This window comes from Beta vulgaris, chromosome 8 (genome assembly GCF_026745355.1).
Source record: "Beta vulgaris subsp. vulgaris cultivar EL10 chromosome 8, EL10.2, whole genome shotgun sequence".
NCBI lineage: Eukaryota > Viridiplantae > Streptophyta > Magnoliopsida > Caryophyllales > Amaranthaceae > Beta > Beta vulgaris.
In genome coordinates this window covers 49,368,184-49,388,128 of record NC_079209.1, presented here as the reverse complement: position 1 = coordinate 49,388,128, position 19,945 = coordinate 49,368,184, and the positions used below count along the sequence as shown (strand labels likewise).

The 19,945-nt window shown below is 35.4% G+C and overlaps 1 protein-coding gene across 2 annotated transcripts; it reads left to right on the top strand.

Moving 5' to 3' along the window:
• Positions 1–1,033: 1,033 nt before the first annotated feature.
• On the top strand, positions 1,034–19,389 carry LOC104883465 (hypothetical protein). 2 transcript variants are annotated; one of them, XM_057391063.1, is made up of 14 exons: positions 1,034–1,188; positions 3,091–3,182; positions 3,665–3,769; positions 8,053–8,102; positions 8,786–8,852; positions 10,044–10,116; positions 10,703–10,758; positions 12,721–12,817; positions 12,902–12,983; positions 13,290–13,352; positions 15,511–15,570; positions 17,392–17,484; positions 18,964–19,026; positions 19,114–19,389. In XM_057391063.1, the coding sequence occupies exons 1-14, from the start codon at positions 1,139–1,141 to the stop codon at positions 19,222–19,224; spliced, it is 1,062 nt and encodes a 353-aa protein (XP_057247046.1). In that variant the 5' UTR covers positions 1,034–1,138; the 3' UTR covers positions 19,225–19,389. The 2 variants fall into 2 exon arrangements, with proteins under 2 accessions (XP_057247046.1, XP_057247047.1); XM_057391064.1 differs by lacking the exon at positions 1,034–1,188 and having other exon boundaries at positions 3,140–3,178.
• The last annotated feature ends 556 nt before the right edge of the window (positions 19,390–19,945 follow it).

Sequence of the window (19,945 nt, the reverse complement as noted above, 5' to 3'; positions counted from 1 at the left end):
TGAACATATAACTGAAATGCAACAAACATATAACTGAATTCAACTTAACATATGACTGGAATGCAACGAACATTTGACCAACATGTGTTTTAGCGAACACATACTAGTATGACAATGAAGACATGCCATAATACATGTCAACTACTATGTGCCAAACACACAATGAACATATGATCAAGTGTATCTAATATCTGAACAAACACCCCATAAATATATATCTAAATGTAAAGAGCATATAACCAATATGAATTTAATGAACACATTATAACAATACAACGAACATTATATAAAAAAGTACACAGAATTTATCCGTCATTTGCTGATATCGAACTAGTTCATCCCCTTCGTTTATTGGGCTCTCCTCCGTCATTCGGACATCAATTGCAAGATTAATTTCATTTTTTTCACAACCCACCATCAACATCATAAATCAATTTTTAAAAAGGAAACGAAAAAGTTGTAGATGTAAAATAAGTTCCCTTTTCTTATCAAATCCTTAGATCTAGTACTTTATGTTATCGATTTCGCTTTGCAACTTATTGGGTTTCATCTTCATGTATGAGATTGTGCAAGAAAATGAAGATTTTGAAGAGTTTGATGAGAGGAGTTAGATAGAAGTTAGAGAAAAGTTGAAGGATTTGAGAAAAAGATAGAGAATGTTTTTAGAAATTTGTGTGGGAAAATAAAAATAATGAATTCGAAAAATAGGTTTTATATTTTTCAGTGTTCATGGAAGATCATAAGGTGTTCTTTCCGTGCGCGATTAGTTTAATAAAGTTGTGTTTAGACTTTGTTAACCAGCATTTTGATCCGTGCACACCTTACTCTATGTATATGTGCACCCTCTCTACTAGAGAAAATATTCTCCCATATTAGATATTGAACAACTTGTCCCATATCATAATATTCTTGTAATTTTACTAGCGGTGTTCGGGTAGTCGGGTGTAATTTGTACAAGGGAATAACACGTCTACAGACTACAATGTTGTACATCATTACATGTGAAAATACCGGTAATCACCTGAGTAAAGTGCGTTAATTTGCTGGATTTACAGACTATAAAAATCATAAATACATCTTACTCTTGGTTTCTTCATCAATAACTGTTTCAGATTCCAAAATTCCACCACACTAAATCATGCCAAACGCTCGGAATTCTTCGTCCCCCACTACCGCCGAAGAAAACCTGTAAAATTTCTCTCTCTTATCTACTTTGCTGATCAATTAAATTATATTGATTTCGATGTGATTGTTACTTCTGTATTTTTTTTGTTGTGGTAATTTTGAGGTATAATTTTCAACTTTGCGTCCTAATTTTGGTCCAATTTGCATTGATTGAAATCAGAATCATCGTTTTACGTCTGTCGGTTTGGTGCAATTTGGCTGTATAAATCGCATTAAAAAGATCATTATAAATATTTGCAATTTTGATGAATCTTATGCTTACTTAGTTCACGGAATCTTTGTTCAACATGGATGTTGAAAAATGAAATGATGAATACAAATAGAAATTATTAAATGTTTCAGTGGGATTACGGTGATGAAACTTTGGTAGTTGTTGATTAAGTTGTTAGGAAGATTGAAAGTTGGGTTGCGGTGAAGTGAGATTATGTTTTTGAGCATAGAACTTCTAAGTCGAGGGCTAGCAATTTTTGTAAGTTAAGAAAGCTTTGAACATAGAACTTCGGCCGTTTCGAAGGAGCTAAAGAGTCAATCACGGGGAAACTTTTAGCCTTTGAATTAAATAGTGAAGGAATTTTGTTTTTTGAGTAAGGGTGTAACCAAACAGAGTTGTCGCCAATTGCAGAGGCGAAGTTATACTTACGTATATGACCCTTTTATAATTTTGTCTGAGATGGAAGCTTTCATGAAAGGAGCATAATGCTAATGCAATGTGATGGCAATATGGCATGCATTAATTGTTTAATCGTCATATGGTGAAGGTGACAAGATGTAATTGTTAGGTATGAACAAAAATCTAGAGGAAGAATTCCTCCACAAGGAAATGAAAAACTAGGAGATCATGTTCTTTTTCCAATTTTCAAAATAATGTGTTTGTCACAAAAAACATGGAAAACATGGAGAATTTCCTGTATATTGTGGTAGAGCATCAGGTAAGCAGGGAGTAGGATGTTCTGGCACAAAAATATGAGATGCACAATAGATTTCATGCTTGAAAAACTTTCATTTGGAGAACTGGAAAAGAACCCCATTATGGAATATTTTTGTTGTCTTCTGTTGGCAAGTGAAAATACATTATGTTTTTCATTAATTTGTTGAGGAGCAGCAATAGCGTGATCTTTACTAGCTTTTATGTATTATTTTTTAAATATTAAGCATTTGCCTATTAATTCATGGTTCTATAACATCGGTTAGATCAATGTGAGTTTGATGCAATTCATGTAGTCCTTGATTAGGGGACATGTGTGATGCTTGATGACCTCATTGGGGAAAAATCCTCGCCATTATTCATGTCTTTGAATTGGGATTTCATGCAACCAATGATGCCTTGGCTAGATCGATACCTGCTTGCTTGGCTTTCTCATTGCTTGTGAGTCTGTGATCTGCAAGGTCTAGTTTGATTGAGGCCTTCTATATTGAAGTACTCCACACTTCGTTGTTGTTCCATAGGTCCTGTCCTGTCAATCAATTGCCACATTGTCAGCAGTTAGTTAATTAGACTTTTAAAATCATTACTTGCTGTATAAAGAGTTATACATGGGTTGAGCAATGTTCTTGTATCATTCACTGTTCAGTAATTGGCCTACATATATGTTTATGCTTGTGGTGGATCTTTGTCAATTTAATATTAAAGAAATTAATTGCCACTACTCCATCATGTCCCTTTGAGGTTTTTTTAATGGGGATTATTTATTGGCTATAATTGCTCCATATTTATAGAAACATTTCATTTGAGGTTGTCTTGTGTGTTTGTTTGATGATGCTCACATCTGTTATCCTCATACCATCATTTGATCAGAAGATTATTGACTTTATGGCTACACATGTAATTTCTTTTTTGCTGGAGAGATCTGACCCCTTCTGTAATTTGTGTTATCCTTACTCTGACATTGATCTGTTTCTTGTTAGATTTTTGGATATATTGAATGATGCTCCATTAGCTGCACATCGGAAGCCTACCAGGATTTACGGGAGTATATTCTATTGTTTCTTATTGGCAAGTGATTTCTCTTTTATGTGAATTTTGGACTTCTATCATGCCAACGTAGACATATACTACACCGACTTTTCAGTTTAGTTTGTGTGAAATAACATTAAACCTAAATACTTGATTTTATAGGAAATTTTAACTAAATTCAGACCCATATTTCTTCTTAATTTATATACTATATTATGTGAAATCTATTCTAAAGAATTTCAGCATGCCTCTGGTTTTCAGCTGCTCATTGAGATAATTTTTGAATGTATCACAAGTTATATTGGTCAGAAATTTGTAGAATAAGAAGAGACTGATAATGTGAATAAAGAATTCCGTAGAACCTGAGTAACTGTTGGCTCTTTCTAATACATGCAAAGAAGATTTGGAGTATGAAACTAAGTTCAGAATCAGGGAAATTAGGAAAAGCTCAAATTCTAGAATTTGTGTTTCTTATTAGGTAGATACTATGTCCATTCTAATCTTATATTCCTTTTGTTTAGGCAGGTTATGCCATTGTAGGAATAGGGGCCCCATGGATTTTTGAACCTCTCGAGGCCTGGATCTCACCACTTCTTTGCAGCTGCAATGTTATTCTCTTATTGATCACAGGTTCATTTACTTTGATATCTCTCTTATAGGGCCATATATGTCATGTTTTTCATTAATTGATTATTGAATTGGTTCATCTAACAGGTGCTTTAGGCTGATAGCATACTGCTTACTGTTCTGTGGATTTACTATATGATCTTTTGTGACATTCTCTGATTTTCCTTGAAGTACATGTTGGCTGAGTGTACGCGAGAACATAGTCAATTAGTTTCTTTAATTCATTCTTTAGATGGAAACCTTATAGTGCAGCTATATGCCTATATGCTTTAAATTCCTCTTAGATTGCAGATTAGAGCGCTTTGCTGTTCGGAATTGTTACAAGGCTCTTGCAATAGAAGGCTATTGCATTGGGCCATTGGGAAAGACAATATGAAGTGACTGGCTATCTCTATTTAGTTCTCTGTTGATGACAGTGTAATTTTTTGCCAATTAAATTAGTTTAGGTCCACTCTATTGACTAGTTTGGTAACTAAGGAAAATGGGAGGTTTTTGTGGCAAAGATAGGGGCTTTTGCTGGGCAATTGACAAGAGTTTTATAATTAGAAACTGATATCACTCATGCAACTCTTCAGGACAAAGTGGCTTGGAGCTCTCCTAAGTCCTAATGGAAGAAAAGGTGTAATGGAAAAACTTTAACAATGCAAAATCTGTTAATCAAACTTCTCCTAAGGATGTTGGTGACTGGAAACTGATTAGCTGGTATATGAAATTTAACCTTTATACATGGATTTAGGGTAAAGAGCAATTTTCGGTGCAAGTTGCGAATTAGAATGGGAAAAGAAGCATAAGAGGTCAATTCTCTTAAATTCTCCTAAATCCTAATGCTGTAGAAGTGTTAGCAATTGACAAATTTCTGTATTTGATCTATAGCGTATAGGACCTTTACTCAAACCAAATGATATGCTACGAAGTACTAGCGTTAATTTTGCTTTACAGTTGAGCGCTTACTAAAGAGGCAGATAGTGTCAGGTTCCCCATCAAGAGTATCAGGAGTCTGGCGCTTCTGCTTTTGCAGTTCTTGTTGAAGAAACCTAATGTGCTTAAAGAAGAATACTATGAAACTATGTTACTCCGACACCTTCATTTACCTCAAAAACCGGGTGTCGTGTCCGACACGACACTTCACTTGGATACTTCATTTTAAACTAAAAACTTGTCTTTTTTCTACAAAATAGCCGAGTCGGACACTTGGACACCCGTATCCAAGTAGACACTCAATCTGTGTCGGAGCAACATAGCTATGAGATTCATGGAGAGCAACAATATATATGGACTTTATAAAGAGTGATAGCTAGTTTTTCTATGACTCGGGTGTTCATTGACATGAATGATGAAACTGTACCAGATGGCAAGCAGTGAAGCAGAATGCTATGAAATTGCTAGATTGACAAATATTAACATCTTGAGAAATGAAGAAAGTGCTTACCTAGCCCCCAAAATTAAGTAGAATCTCCAAAAGAAGGTTGGGTATTATTCTGTGAAGTGTAACATCTTGTATTCAACTGCACAACAACTTAGCCTTCTTCTTTTCGGAAATTGAGTTTAACTCTTTTGGAATTTGGTTTTTTTCCCATTGATTGTGTACCTCCTGTGCCTATATAAATATATACCTGAAGTTTTGCATGGAGATTATGGAGAGTGAAAGGGAGAAAATAATGGGTGGGTGTGGTACCCAACTTGAGACAAAAAGTAGATATATTTTATAGAAATAAAGAAACGTATAGTTATCTAAGGGACATCTAGATAAGGTATATGCATAGTTTATTTTTTACAACAGAGGTAGAATCTTGTCTTTTTTGTGATTCTTTGGTGGTTGGATATTATGGTAGCTCAATAAATCAGTTTTTTGTTGGTGTTGCTCTAGGTAATTAAGAATTTAGATTTACTGTTTCTCTCTCTCTCTCTCTTGGAGTCGGGTGGTGTTGATTGTGGTAGAGAAGACCAGAAGGGTGAAGTCGTGGAGGGCAGGGGCGTGAGTGGTGTTGGGAAGTTGTAATAGTTGGGCAGAAGTTATAAAAGATGAGGCAGTTTTAGGTGTGAGGTGGTGGTCATGGATTGTTTGGGCTCAGGGAGAGATGGGGCTTGATAATGATAGGATTGGTGATATGAGGTTCTACTTAGAGTGGGTGTTCACAGAGGATGGCCAGAAATTCTGGTGGCATGGCTTGGGCATGATGGTGAGGATGGTGTTGACAGTGTGAGTGGGAATTTGGGAGAATCTAAAACCCACCCGGGGGATGAGTGTAGAGGGTTTTTTTTGGGGGGGGGGGAACTAATTAAGGCAAAGGGGTGGAAGGGAATAAGAAAGTTTACAAACAAACAAGCAAAAAGCGATCAAGGCTCTTGATGCCATTTCCCTTTCCTTAACCGCTAATTAATCACTTTTTTTAAAAGATCTTGAAAGAGCCAAAAATAAGGCATTTCTTTCTATTCTTTTCTCATTGACCTTGATGATCTGCACATTGTAGCATGATATTGAATAACGGCCGTGTCGCCACATTGCTACCACATTGTAAAGGTTTTTGAGCTTAGTGCGACCAAGTTATTAGGCTGCAACAACCGCAAACCATCTGGATTGCCAGCAAAAGTGGTTCCACGGCCATTACTGCAATCTCAACCGCAGCCGAGTTTTAGAATAATGCATTGTAGTTTCCGAAGTTATCTGGGATGATTATCTATTAAAGGTTTTTTTTATTTTAAACCCTTGGCAAAATGAGGATGTTGTCAGCTTGATGCTGAGAAATTCTTCTATCTTTTTAATTGAATTTCATATCCGGATGTGTGACATTAGTTTAGTGAATGTTTAGCACTTTCTTAACTCTGTTTCTTATATTAGACCTCATTAGCTATCCTGAGGGGCGTTTTCCTTCTAGTTTTAGTCTATGCTAGCCTCCTATTCTTTTAGACAAAGTCATGATCAAGAATTTAAGAGAAAGCAATCTTGAAAAGCTGAGTAGATTATTGAAGGAACATTTTGTTCAAATATATATATATATATATTTTTGTTATATGAAATGATAGCTATGATCAATGTTTTAGGGTTCATAAAAGTTGTTCATCATTTTTTATCATAAATGCTACGGAAGATGTAAGTTCATCTTGATGCATCAGAAGCTTACCAAAGTCTTGAAGTAGCTAATCTGATGAAAGCTATAGGACTTTGGTAAGCTAGTCTTGAGAGGCGAGGGTGATGCTCTTGTACAGAAATAAACAAATGGATTTGTTCAGAATTTGCATACTTAACAAGACTACTGTTGACAAAGTGTTAAGCTGGAAGGGTGATCAGAAGCTTTGGAATTTTGCTTAATGATTGGGAGGAAGAACCAGCTTAATGTTTTTGAATTCCTTTCTGTTCAGGAGATCTATATTGAGGAGAATGACAAGATTGCCTTGAGTGTGATAAGAGTGACCCCTTTCCCTGTTTAGAGTTTCATAATTTTCTTAAAACAAATTTATATTGATGATATTGGGAAGATGAAAGCTCCTCCTAAGCATTTTTCTGGGCACAGGGATGAATCCAAATGGAAGTATATGTGGTTTCTATCTCCTATTGACTAAAAAGGGGATAAATCTTTTATGAAAAGATCTGATGAAAATGGGTTTGGATCATTGTGGGCAGAAAGAGGAGGTCCCAACTCCCAACTGTGGTTGCTCTTGAAGAGAAGGATTTTTTTCCCTTGCAAGCGGTTGTACCTTGTAGTTTGTGTCATAAGGAGATGAGTATTTTAAACATCTTATATTCTTTTGTGCTGAGGCTCTTTCTTTCTAGCAGTTGCCTTGGATGAGCTGGTGCGATCTTGTTGTGTGAAAGATGTTCTTGTAACTTAGAAAACAAGGATGAAGAGAGGTTGGGTTTCTGAAGATGGTTTCTTTGGTGGTGCACTTGAAAAGAAATGAACTGATGGACTTTTTAGTGTAGAGCTCGTCGATTTCAAGGTTTGAAGCCAGTTTCTTTCGGGGTTATGATAGCTAAAATCAAGAATTCTTCAGAGTGGCACTTGCTTTTTATTTATTATGTAGATAAATTATTTGATGATAACCTGAGAGCATGAGCATTTTGTTCTTATCCCTCTTATTTATGGGTGACACCCCTTTGATGTCTTTCTAATATTCATCTTTTCTTATATGAGTATATATGTTGATAAAAGATAACCTATCTATCTGTAAAGTAATAAATAAGCTTCGGTTAGTGTTTACAATTTATATGTTTTTGCTCTTAATTTGAGCTATACGGTGATGGATTGAAGCAATTGCTTTAACAACACCTTTTATTATACATGCAGGGATCTTTCAACAATATCTAGTGTACCAAGTACAGAAGATACGACTGCAGGTAATATCTTCAACAACTTCTCTACTATAATGTTACTGTCTGCGTTTCTGAGGATCGAGACCCTTGTAGCTTTAGACTACTATCTGCCAAAAGAATACTTTTCCTTTTCCCATTACAGTTGAACCAGTCATTAATAGGTAGATTCCAACGCTGATTGCAGTGGACTAGTTAAATACTTAAATGTCAATCTCAATGGATTTTTGTACTTCATACTTGTGAATAGTAGGCTGTTCAGTTCACTTTCAAGGGTTTGACCGAAACAACCTCTTTCTGGTTGTAGGGGAAGGCTAAAGGAGCCTCTTTGAAATTGTATCGATCCTCCCCCTACTCTCCTGTTGGTTGAAATCTTGTTAGAGCTTAGAGGGATTGGATTCTGATATGGTTTATTGTATGGCTGCGGAAAAAATGGATGCAGTGATACGAAAAATATGTTCTTTAACAAATTATGAGAGATTTGTGTAGATTTATTGTCCCAGATTAATCAATCTGTGAATTTTAAATCTGCATTCTTTAGTAGTACTGATGCGTGAATCAGGAAATCTGCATCTTTTGGTAGGGACTAGAGATTGTCTTTCCCTGTGTACTCTTTATTGGCGAATGATTTAGCATCTTATGCAAATTATTCTAAATTTATGTTGTGACTGCTTTGAATTGGGTTCTAATTCCATTTACGTGTTTTTTAGGGTTACTATATGCTTAGCCAAAGGTTGAAGCATATTGTTCGCCTACCGTTTGCCACAATTTCATATGGTATGTGTTTATGTATGTCATTGTTTTCCTGAAGCATATGTTAATTATATCTTTTCTGTATTCTTTCCCTTCCGTTGACATGCAGTCTTTGATCACAATCCGAATTTGCTGGATATTTTTATATTTCTTTACATTACATCAGGATTTTTGCTTTTACTTGTAACCGTCCTAGTTGCTAACTCATATTAACATCATGTTGTACTGCTTTATGAATGAAACCAAGACTGATAATCCCCCATTCATGCCCCCCATTGTGTGGATAATGATAGCATGAATGATGAGAATCTCCAAGTCTGCTACAGAAGGGCCTCTGCATAATGGAATGGCCTTGTTCTAATTAATGTTGTTGATCCTAACTCCATTTCCCTCCTTCATGACACAACGAAGAAAACGAAAAGAATAAACGATTAGTAAAGTAAGCTTAAGATCTTTTCACCATTAACTTCATGCCTGAAGTTGTCATATTTGAGTGCTTATCTTATCGAAACAGAAACAGTTTGACCTTTTGGGTGGTATGATTTTTGTTGATTATGAGTTGATGTGACCTGAACCTCATCGTTAACGCTCTAGAAAAACTTCTAAAATATAAAACACGAAGTTTTACTAATTTGTTTTCTAAAATAAGGTTAAGAAATGGGATAAAATACTTATCCTGTTTAACTGTGGTGGATGGAAAATATAATAGGTCCATTCCCTTTTTTTTGTAAGGGGAGGGGGGTTGGTTAACACATTGTATAGGTTGTAGTTTGCAAAAGGAAAGATGGAACTCACATAAAAAGCGGTCTTCCAACAGAGTACCTCCTATTGGAATTCTTTTTTCTTCTAGTAAGCTGATGTACGGATATCCAGTCGATTTGCAAATGCCAGTTTACTGGGGGCAAAAACGATAAGCAAATACCTTAGTAACACATTGTATAGTTTATAGTTTGCAAAAGGAAAGATGGAACTCATGTAAAAGTGGTTTTCCAACAGAGTACCTCCTTTAGAATTTTTTTTTTCTTCTTTCAAGCTGATGCGTGGATATCCAGCCATTTTACTGGGGCATAAGCGTGGATATCCAGCCATTTTACTGGGGCATAAATGATAAGCATGTACCTTAATCCTTATATTCTTTGTCTGGTGGTGTCTTATATTCTTATTTCATTTGCTTGCAAGAGATTCAACCAATGTTCTTTTTAAACATTTTCGCAGGCACTGCTGGCATGCTGCTTTTAGTGGCCTGGGAACCCAAAATCAGTTTTTTGTCTTCGTCTGCAACACTTAGGTATGCTTTCTTTTGTTCAACTTCATGTGCTTTTTTGGGCTTTGATCCTTGCATATACTAGTGATTTCTAAAACGCCCCCTTTAAGAGAAGGGTAGTGACTTGTCGCCAGTTGTGATCCGTGGAGCATATATTTGAGAAATTGGTAGTTTTAGCTTGTTGGTTCCTTTTCTTGTCATCTTTTTTCTTTCTTGTTATTTTCATCCTCAGTAACAATTTACAGTATGACAGACCAGTGTAATGCTTAGTTGCTTACGAGTTATAGTATTACTATAGTATAGCTGGCCGGTCAGAGTGATAGCAGCACGTTTTCCTTGATCAAATTTCTGAGTGCGTCATGGTGAAATGTGCTAATTTATAGTGTGGAGGAATGGGAAAAGTAATCTGTCAAGATGTTAATAGGTAATTCTGGAATGTGGCTCTTCTCTTAATTTTGTTAATTAATTTGTGGAGAGAATTGATATTATATCAACCACTGATAGTATAGTCTTCCGCAATTACCCATGTATGTAACTTTTTATTTATTGAGCAGTAGTATGTAATTAACTTATCTCTTTGGGCTACTTGTTTTGTGTGTCATTTCTGCAGGATAGTAATGCTAATTGAAGTAGTTATTGCTGGTTCTTTTATGTCTGCCTACATTGGTAAGTTCACTTTTTTTTTTTGACATCTCTTAGATTAAAGGGTGTGTTTTTTTTGTCAACTTACCTGTGTTAAACTGAACTAAATTCAACCAATCTTGTTTCTGCTAACTTGAAGTAAACATATTTTTATGCTTCACTGAACCATTACCAACCTTTCACAATACCGCCTTCTGACTACAATTACTACTACTATTAACCAATAGTTCAAAATAGAACAAAAATTCATATAGTGAAAATATCCTTCCCCTCTGACAAGTACTATTAGATTATACTAACTAGGTAACCCGACCAATGCTCGGTGTTCTAGTTTAATTTATAGAAGAAGGTGATACGAGAAAATCAAATTGTTAAAAAGCCATTATTAAGTAGAAACAATTTGTGGGTAAGGGTTTATTCCAATTGGGCATTTATTACTGAAAGATAAAAGGAGTCCGAATCAAAATAATTATATTGACAAAAAAATCTATCATCAATGTTATGTAATTTTTTACATATGCATATATTTGTACTATTCGGGGATTTTAGCTTAAAGACCTGGTTTTAGGGGGGACTTTAGTGGGTTTGGGAGGAATAATCAGAAGTATTGGCTTCTATTTTATATGCAATTACATACTCATTAAACCATATTTTAGTTGTCAATTTTTATTAATCATAACAAGTATGATGTTAGTAATAATTTAATTGAAGTTGTAATTAACATGAAGTTTAATGTGTTTAGAGGTAAGCTATCAAAGATTGAAGTTTAAAACTGAAAGTGATCTTTGAAGGAGAAAATACCACACCATCACTTACACTTCAACTTTTTAGTTTTCACTTTATTGATTCATTCTCATTGGATTTATTTTAAATTGCAAGCTTTCGTATTACACACTATTCTTATACAACAAGTCTTCTATTCGCATGATTAGTAACCATGTGGCCGCGTGCATGAAAGACAAACTAACTATATTAAGATATAAGTAAGCCCTTCAACTCATGTAAGTATCCCTAATATATTAATAAGTAACCCCTAGTATAGTCAGAAGTAGCCCTAATAATTTCTATGACAAGTAACCAGCAGGGGACATAAGTAACCCCCACAATTACAAAGTAACTCCTACTATATAGACAAGTAACCCTAATAACTACAAGTAACTCAACAATTATTAGTAACCCCTAGTAGATCAACTAGTAACCTCAAAATCTAATAGCTAATCTTATATGCAGACTGGCTGCATATAATACTTTGTGATACACAGTCATATAGAGCACCCTAGTCTCTACCTTTTCTCTTGTGTTGATATAATTCAAATGGGCTGGGCCAGCCCCCAGCTGACTTAGAAATTTATTTGCTGCTGTAACTATCCGCTTATCTTGATAAGCCAAGGCAACACGTCTTCTTTGTTAAACCTTTTTAAAAATAATTCTTCAAGCCTACTTAAATAATTGGCCAGACAGACTGAACTCTGCTTTTTGGGTTGGTCCCCTGTACGATAAGCTTCATAACTTACTGTTTGTGAAATTCTAAATGTAACTTACACTCCCTAACATACTTCATAACTGCTAGAATTGTCATTCAGTGACAAGGAGTAGTTTTTATTATTGTACGAGATCTTGAGTAATTAAAGTGTCCAGTCAGATTCGGTGTCCGGGCTCGACCATTCCGTAGAAAAACTGTCAAGTTTTTGGTTTGAAAATGAAAGTATTCAAGTGTTGTGTCGTAACAACACGAGTGCGTGAGGAAATCAGAATAGTTGGAGTAACATAGGAGGGAACAATCTAAACTCATATAAGAAATGATAAAGGAAGTTTCTTTGGATGATGAATTCATGTGATAACTTGAAGTGAGCTCTTAAGGATTTGTTTGGACATGATGCCATGATAAGATTAGCTTGGTGCTCGTGCAAACAAGATAATATTCTTTCTGAGATGTTTATGCATGGAACGGATACTGCGACACTGATAACTCTTACATGTTTCTAGGTTATGTTCACCAATACAATTCGTTGACTTCTCAGCCAGATGTGTTGAAGTCATTGTACTCTCCACTTCAATCATCAAGTTCTCTAGAAGGTTTGAGGTTGGACAAAGATGACCTAAAAGTGATAGATGCTCTATACGAGAGAATAGAAAGAGTGACGTTGATCTCTATTTGGTGGAACAGGTATCATGATGGCAGGCTTTCTGATCAGCAAATGGCATTGCTGCAGTATCAGCGAGAAAACATTCATTTTCTATGCGAGGAGGTAAATGTATATGCATATTTAATTCTCAGCCTCAATTGTTGACACATCCTCTTACTACTACACTGTTTCATCCTGGCTTAAGGGGAGCTCAAGCAAATAGAGCTTGGTGTTATCTACCCTCGACCTCATGGATGGAGGTTTTCTTTCGATATGCAAGTTCAGATGTTATTATGCCGATCCTCCCACCTCTTCTCCCTCACTTGCGAACTTTTGTTTACCCAACATATAAAGTTAACAATAAAATGTATGCCAGAACTCATACATTCTTTGTGTAAAGCATTCTGAAAAATTTATAATGTTTTGTAGATTCTGCGGCTGCAAGAATGTCTGAGCAAATATGAAAGATCTAGTGATGAGAGTACTTCTCAGGTAATGTTGATCTATATGTTGCAACACTTCAGCATCTCAAGATACCATCCTCATCTCTTCAGAGGATATACAACTATAAAATCATAGAACCATTGCAATTATTAAATATTCTGCTGGTAAATGCTGTAACAGCAGTAAGTTCTCCTTATGCTTCAATTTTCTAACTCCAGACTCCAGACTGCAAAGTCCTTTATCATGAAAAAAGATGTTGAATAATTATCGCAATTTATGATAACTTTGGAGAAGTCTAGACCAAATCTGTTGGGTTTACCACTCTCTGGTTAATGGATTATTTGCAGAAATATAGCAATTCACTGGTAAACTTATCCCTAAATGGGATTGGAGTGTCTAAACATGTGGTTTCTTTAGCTAACTAAATGTCCGCAGTCTGCTTCTTTTTCTTTAATGATCACAAGCTAGTGAACCTAGTGACTATGGTTATATCTCTTGATTCAGTATCTGAATTTAGATAATCTGCTTCTCTTATCATTATGACCTTGAGCTGTGTTAGTAAAGACAAATGGGAATTTCTATAAAAACTTAACAAGTGTTGACATTACAATAGGAAGAGCTACTACTGTTATAGTGTTATGCCAGCTCAAAAGGCTTACAATTATGGCTATACTGCAGAAAGTATACTCAGATGCTTTTTTTGGAGTTGTGGAATGTAAACATGATCCTGGGGCTATTGGAATGCTGTTTTAAAGGTTATTAAAGAATAATTTCTCTGCAGTTTATGGTTGAAGGAGTATACATTTTCCTTTGACCTTTTTTAGGTGGAAGCTTCATGGATTGGGTTGGCTAAATGTGAACAATCTCAAATTTCTATGAAAAATATCCTGTGAGCTTAAGGATTTGGTTCACAGGACCTTCAGGAAGCCATAAACATATTCCTTTTGTAGGACTCTAGTGCAGGACTTCCCCCTCAGAAGTGAACATGGGACTGATCTTGAGTGATTTAGTACAGAATTTTCCCTAATTTCTCCGTAGTTGTAGGGAAAAGAAAAGCTCGTTTTGTTTTGGCGATCAGTGGGCTACAGGACCCAGGAGTCTCCATGGAGTATGAGAAAGGTAGGGGAATTCAATCTCACAGGAAACTCAGCCAAATGACTGTTGACAGAGCTCAAGGCCAAGAGAATAATCTTTCACGCACCCTACCCCACAACCATGATATTAGGGTGGATGAGAATCGATGTGAAGGACTTTTTGTGACATTCATATTTAGATCTAAATTAGACCCTTTATGTTGTTTCCTCTTTGAGTTTCCTGAGCCTTACTAAAGTTAATATAGGGGTTGATCTTTTAATAGTTACTTTGCGTGAATGTTACTTGCTCTATCCCTCTAGATATGGTGAAGAATTTACAAGGACAAGAGGGAGTATACATGGTGAGACTGAGAGATTTTGATTTTCTAAACCTCAGGTGTGGGAGATGGGAGCTCCTCCAATGACCTGTAAAAGTCCAACTTGATATTGTTAGGAGTATTGACCCACTTAGATAATTAAGCTATATCATTAAGCAAATTTAAGATATAAATTAAACAAGAGAAAGAACATGAAGAATTATGTGGGAAAATCCTTCAACGAGAGGATTAATCTTATGGCCTCTGCCATGCATATAAATGCAGCAAACAAGGTCTCCAGCGGCCAGCCTGTAGCATTATGTCAATATGAAAAGAAAAAAAAACACATCATGTGGCATGTGCTGTAGGTCTGAGTCATACAGTGCAGACTTAGTTTTATTGCTGAAGTTAGAATCATCTATGTTCAGATAAGGAATAATCTTATTATTGTCTTTTTTTCAATCATTCATTTATTATTGTTTCCCTTCATTTTTCATGTTCTGTTTCCAATTTTCTTTAAATGGGAGAAACTATATAGTTGGTGCCAAAGTGGACTAATCCTAGACATACGTCCAAAACAGCTTAAAGAGAAAATTATGTTTTAAGGGTACTGATAATAGAAATATGCATTGTATTTTACAATTGAAGTGGCAACATGGCTGACCAACTTATGACTGTCCGTGCAACAGATAAAAACTTGTGCATAGCTGTTTATGGTGCTGGTTCTTTAGCTTATCGAACATCATTACATCAACTGCTAAGAGAACTAAGAATAAATTGTCTACTCCAATCCAATCATATTGCTTACTCCTGCAGGTTGACCTAGCCCATCTTTTGGCAGCTCGTGACCAAGAACTTCGAACACTTTCTGCTGAGGTAATGACCTTTAGTGGCCTGTTTCTTAATATTATTATGCCAGTTTCTTAGTAATATTAACAACAATGAAAGTTACGGAACGCCTTTTTAGCGGTAGGGAGTAAGAAAAACTTCATGCTTGCGTAGATCAAACTGTTGATCCTTGGTTTTGTATCCCAGTAGAATGTGCAGCTCTTCCTTTTTCCTGTATAGTTCTTTATATATAAATGTACTAATGTACTACTTGAGGTTTTGCTACTTGCATTTCTGGAAGCTATAGTCTAGTTAAAGTTTGACACTTCCTGCTAGAGAAATCTCATTGGCAAGGAAAGACACATCAGGAGGAGCTTCTGTTTCAAAATTTTTCTCAGACTTACATACGGTCAGTCTAATTAGAAATGGCGTAGAGGAAAATTTTTAGAGGATGCTTACATTACTTCAGGTCACATTTGGGAACTCCAATTTCATCTCAAATTCCGGTTTTCTATTATGGAAAGTGAAATTACAAATAATATGTTTGGGAAAATGGAATTTTTAATCTACTTTTTCAAATTCAATATGTTCTGGAAAAACCTTGGGATTCCAATTCCAAATTGGACATTTTAAAGTGCTTAATCCAACAAAATAAACAAGTTAAATGTACAACATAATCATTTACAAAATAAACAGATGATCGATTAGTATAAAAAAAACACAGCCAAGTTCAATAACAATCTGACAAGATGACTTCTTGAGGATTAGAATTGATTACAATTTGATCACCTAATGATGCAGAAAAGCAAACGGCAAAGGTGAGACAAATCATCTATCAAGCAACTTGACCGTAAATAGCAATTGGAATTCTAGTCTTTCGTGCCATTAAAATCTTGGAGATCTGAAATATAAGCCAAATGAAAATGCAAATTTGATTTGAAAGATGTTACAAAAAAAATATCAATTCAGAAATATGGAAATATCTTTTTAGGAATATATTTTTTAAAAATAACTCTTCTTTGAATGCAGCAGAAGAATTATCAACAGCAATAGATAGAAAAAAATGTAAAAGTCTTTATCACTAAAATTAGTTCTATAAGCAAGTCGAACTATTGTCGGCGCTGATTGATTAACGTCGACAATGGAGATATGATATTTAACGTTGTCTCTGAGTGGGCAAGAATGATGTTTCCAGCAAGTATATCAGTCTCTTTGGTGACTAACATCTGCCTTCGTGACTTCCTATGACGAGGTGAGGAATGACAGCATCTGATTGTGGGGGAAAGATGGTGGATAGAGAGGATCGCTTATATGAAGAAACCAGTATGGTGTTAATAATTCAAATGACATGATTACAATGTGATTTCGAATTTCCATTTTGTGGGCTTTTTAAATTGTTCTTCGACTTGGGCCAATCTCAGATCTGAAATTCTTTGTCATCCAAACACCAAAATTGATCCAATTCCAGAATTGCAAATGAATTTCTCATATCCAAACATAGCATCACTTTATTACTAAACCTTCTATAAATGCTTTCACCGCAAGTCTCTGGGATATATATGTTGGTTGGGAGTAAGTTCGTACATTTAAACCTCCCCAACCTGATTGACATGGTACTTGCTGTTTTTTTTTTTGGGTACATTAGGACACCCTCGACATGGTACTTGCTTGGCTGATTGTTTTTGTATGCTAATTTTTACTGAAGAACTTCATGGAAAGTGGATATAATTATGTGTACCCTCGTTGCTACCTTGTACACTTCTTTCAGTTTCAAACGGTGCACAAAACTTCTGAAATATGCTGATCTATATTGATTAGATTGTTGCAAATGTTTGTAATTGGAGCTAATTGATTTCCTCTGTATTATAGATGGATCAACTGCAATCTGAACTACAACTTGCTCGATCCCTAATCTCCGAAAAAGATGCTGAAATTCATCGTGTTCGCAATACAAACAATCAGGTCAGTTTGACTTGGTGCTACTTACTTTCAAAAGATATATTGTCCTAAACTCCTAATCTCTTTGATGTACCAAAATTAGGATCGATGCCTTGTGTTTCCTCATTATTAGTGATCAATAATTTTGACTATGTTGAACAAGGAGTTCAACTAATTCCTGCTCATCCAAAAGCCTATATTGTTCTCTTGTGCTGAAAAGGTTCTTTTTTCTGAGTGTACAAGTTGGATGTTTATGAAGTTGAGACTGATGACCGATCCAGCTATCTTTGAAGGTCTTTATGTTTATCAAAGGCAGAAACAATTTTAATTTGGAACTTCATAGTTTGTTTTCTTCCGGAGAATTACATTTCTTATTTAGTGGTGTCTTGCTCTGGGACATGATAATTGAGTTCAGACCCCCCTCCCCCGCTTGCCTTTTCTAATCCTATCAATTTTCTCACTGTTTATGTGCACTAGTTTTCTTGCGGTTCCCATTGTCAGGCATGATTGTTGAACTAATAGTACTATGGACTTCAATAAACATGCAACCTCTGGTCGCAGCAATACAGCAATGTCAAAGCCTTGATCCTAACAGATGTGATTGGCTCCATGAACCAAAAAATTATCTCCAGTGCTTGTCTAAAAATATCCTCTTCTGTCATTCAATTCTATCTACTATCTAGTGCTATATGCCTCAAACTCATCTTTTTCTCCATATCTTTTTTACTCCCTCCGTTTTAGTTATCTTTGGCCTCCCTCAGCTTCTACTACATACCCCATAATTTGAACTCTTTATTTTCCTTACCGATACGTTTTCTGGTGGATGTCGCATATGACCAGACCAATGTAGCTGGTTCTCCCTTGGATCCTTGATTTCTGAACTCCCACCTTTCTTCAAGTAATTATTGTACATTAAGAAATCTGCTACACCCATCTTTTTAATATGATTGATCCTAAATGTCCAACTAACTGACCGATGTAATTAACATATTTTTTTAACCTTGGAGCCTTTTTAGAGGTACCCCCTCCCAGAATTTCATGTATGAATCTTAAGCTTTATCCCCCCGATAATTTGAGCAGTCTTGTGCATCACCTTTGTTATCATAACTAGTTATAAAACCATCTTTTCCCCAAATTTTGCGTTATTTTGTTTGTCTACTAAATCTTGTTCATCTTATTTGTCCTCTAAAATCTTGTAGAAGAGTCTTGTTACGCAATCAATACAACCCTTTGTTAGGCATCTCCAAATTTATGCAGTTAAATCAGTTCCCTAATTTTGATGCTTGTCAGATGGTCGAAATCTGGGTCATTTTCGCAAGCATAAATCAGTTCCCTAAAGGCGAAGCTATACTTATGTTCTTTGTTCTGATTTTTTAATTTTACCTATGCTGTCGTTTGTGGAGTTAAGTTTCCCTGGGGTTTAAGGTTTACCTCAGTATCTGGTCTGCGTTGTCGCTTTTCCAGTTCTTACTTCGTTGATACATTTATAATCTTCTGCAACAGTATGTTGAAGAAAACGAGCGTTTGAGGGCTATCCTAGGTGAATGGAGTGCACGAGCAGCAAAGGTAATATCCAGACCTTCTGTCCACTCAACAGTTCAGTTACATAGACTAATTGGCTCTTTTTATGATGTATATATATATATGTATCAGCTTGAACGCGTATTGGAGATCGAACGAATGTCAAATTTAGATCTGCAAAAGCGAGTTGCCACACTTAGGAACCAGTTAGGTGAATTTTCTCAACAAACACAACAGCATTGAGTTTGATGGCTACTTGTTTAGATCTTTGTAAATGGTTTGATTATTCATAGGTACAGATACATGAACCATCTTAAGTTTTCCCAGGATTCACTCAAATTGTACAGATTAGTTGGCGGAAAGCAACAAATTGTTCTTTACTAAATAGTGATAGTATTCTTTTTCTTTTGTTCCCTATTAAAATTCGTGCAAAAATGGTGAGCAAATCGAATACATGACCTTTGAAATGAAATATGAGAGTTCAACCACCAATCTACTACAATTTCAATATTCAATGTTTTAAAGTAAAACATAACAAAATCTTATAATTATATGTGACTATGAAGACATAGACAAATTTTTTAATCTCTTAACATTTTTATCAAGATATACATCAATTTCTTACCTCACTTCCATCGTAATTGAATTTTTATCCCCACTTTCTTAGAGTTTTTTTTTTTTTTTTTTTTTTTGAAACAACTTATCATACCATGGTGTCCATTTTTCAATTTTGCATTAGACAGAAAATTATGAAAACAAATCAAGTCAATTATGAATTTATGAAGTGCTAAAGCTAATTGAGCCAGGGTATCGTCCAAATCAAAATACTAGTTCAGTATTAAAATTCATGCAAAATAGTGAGCAAAAGCTATAGAGGTAGCATAGTATAGGAGTATAGGTGTTTATAATATTATTTTAATTATAAGTTAGTTACAAGTTGTTAAGTTTGTTATAAAAACTTGTT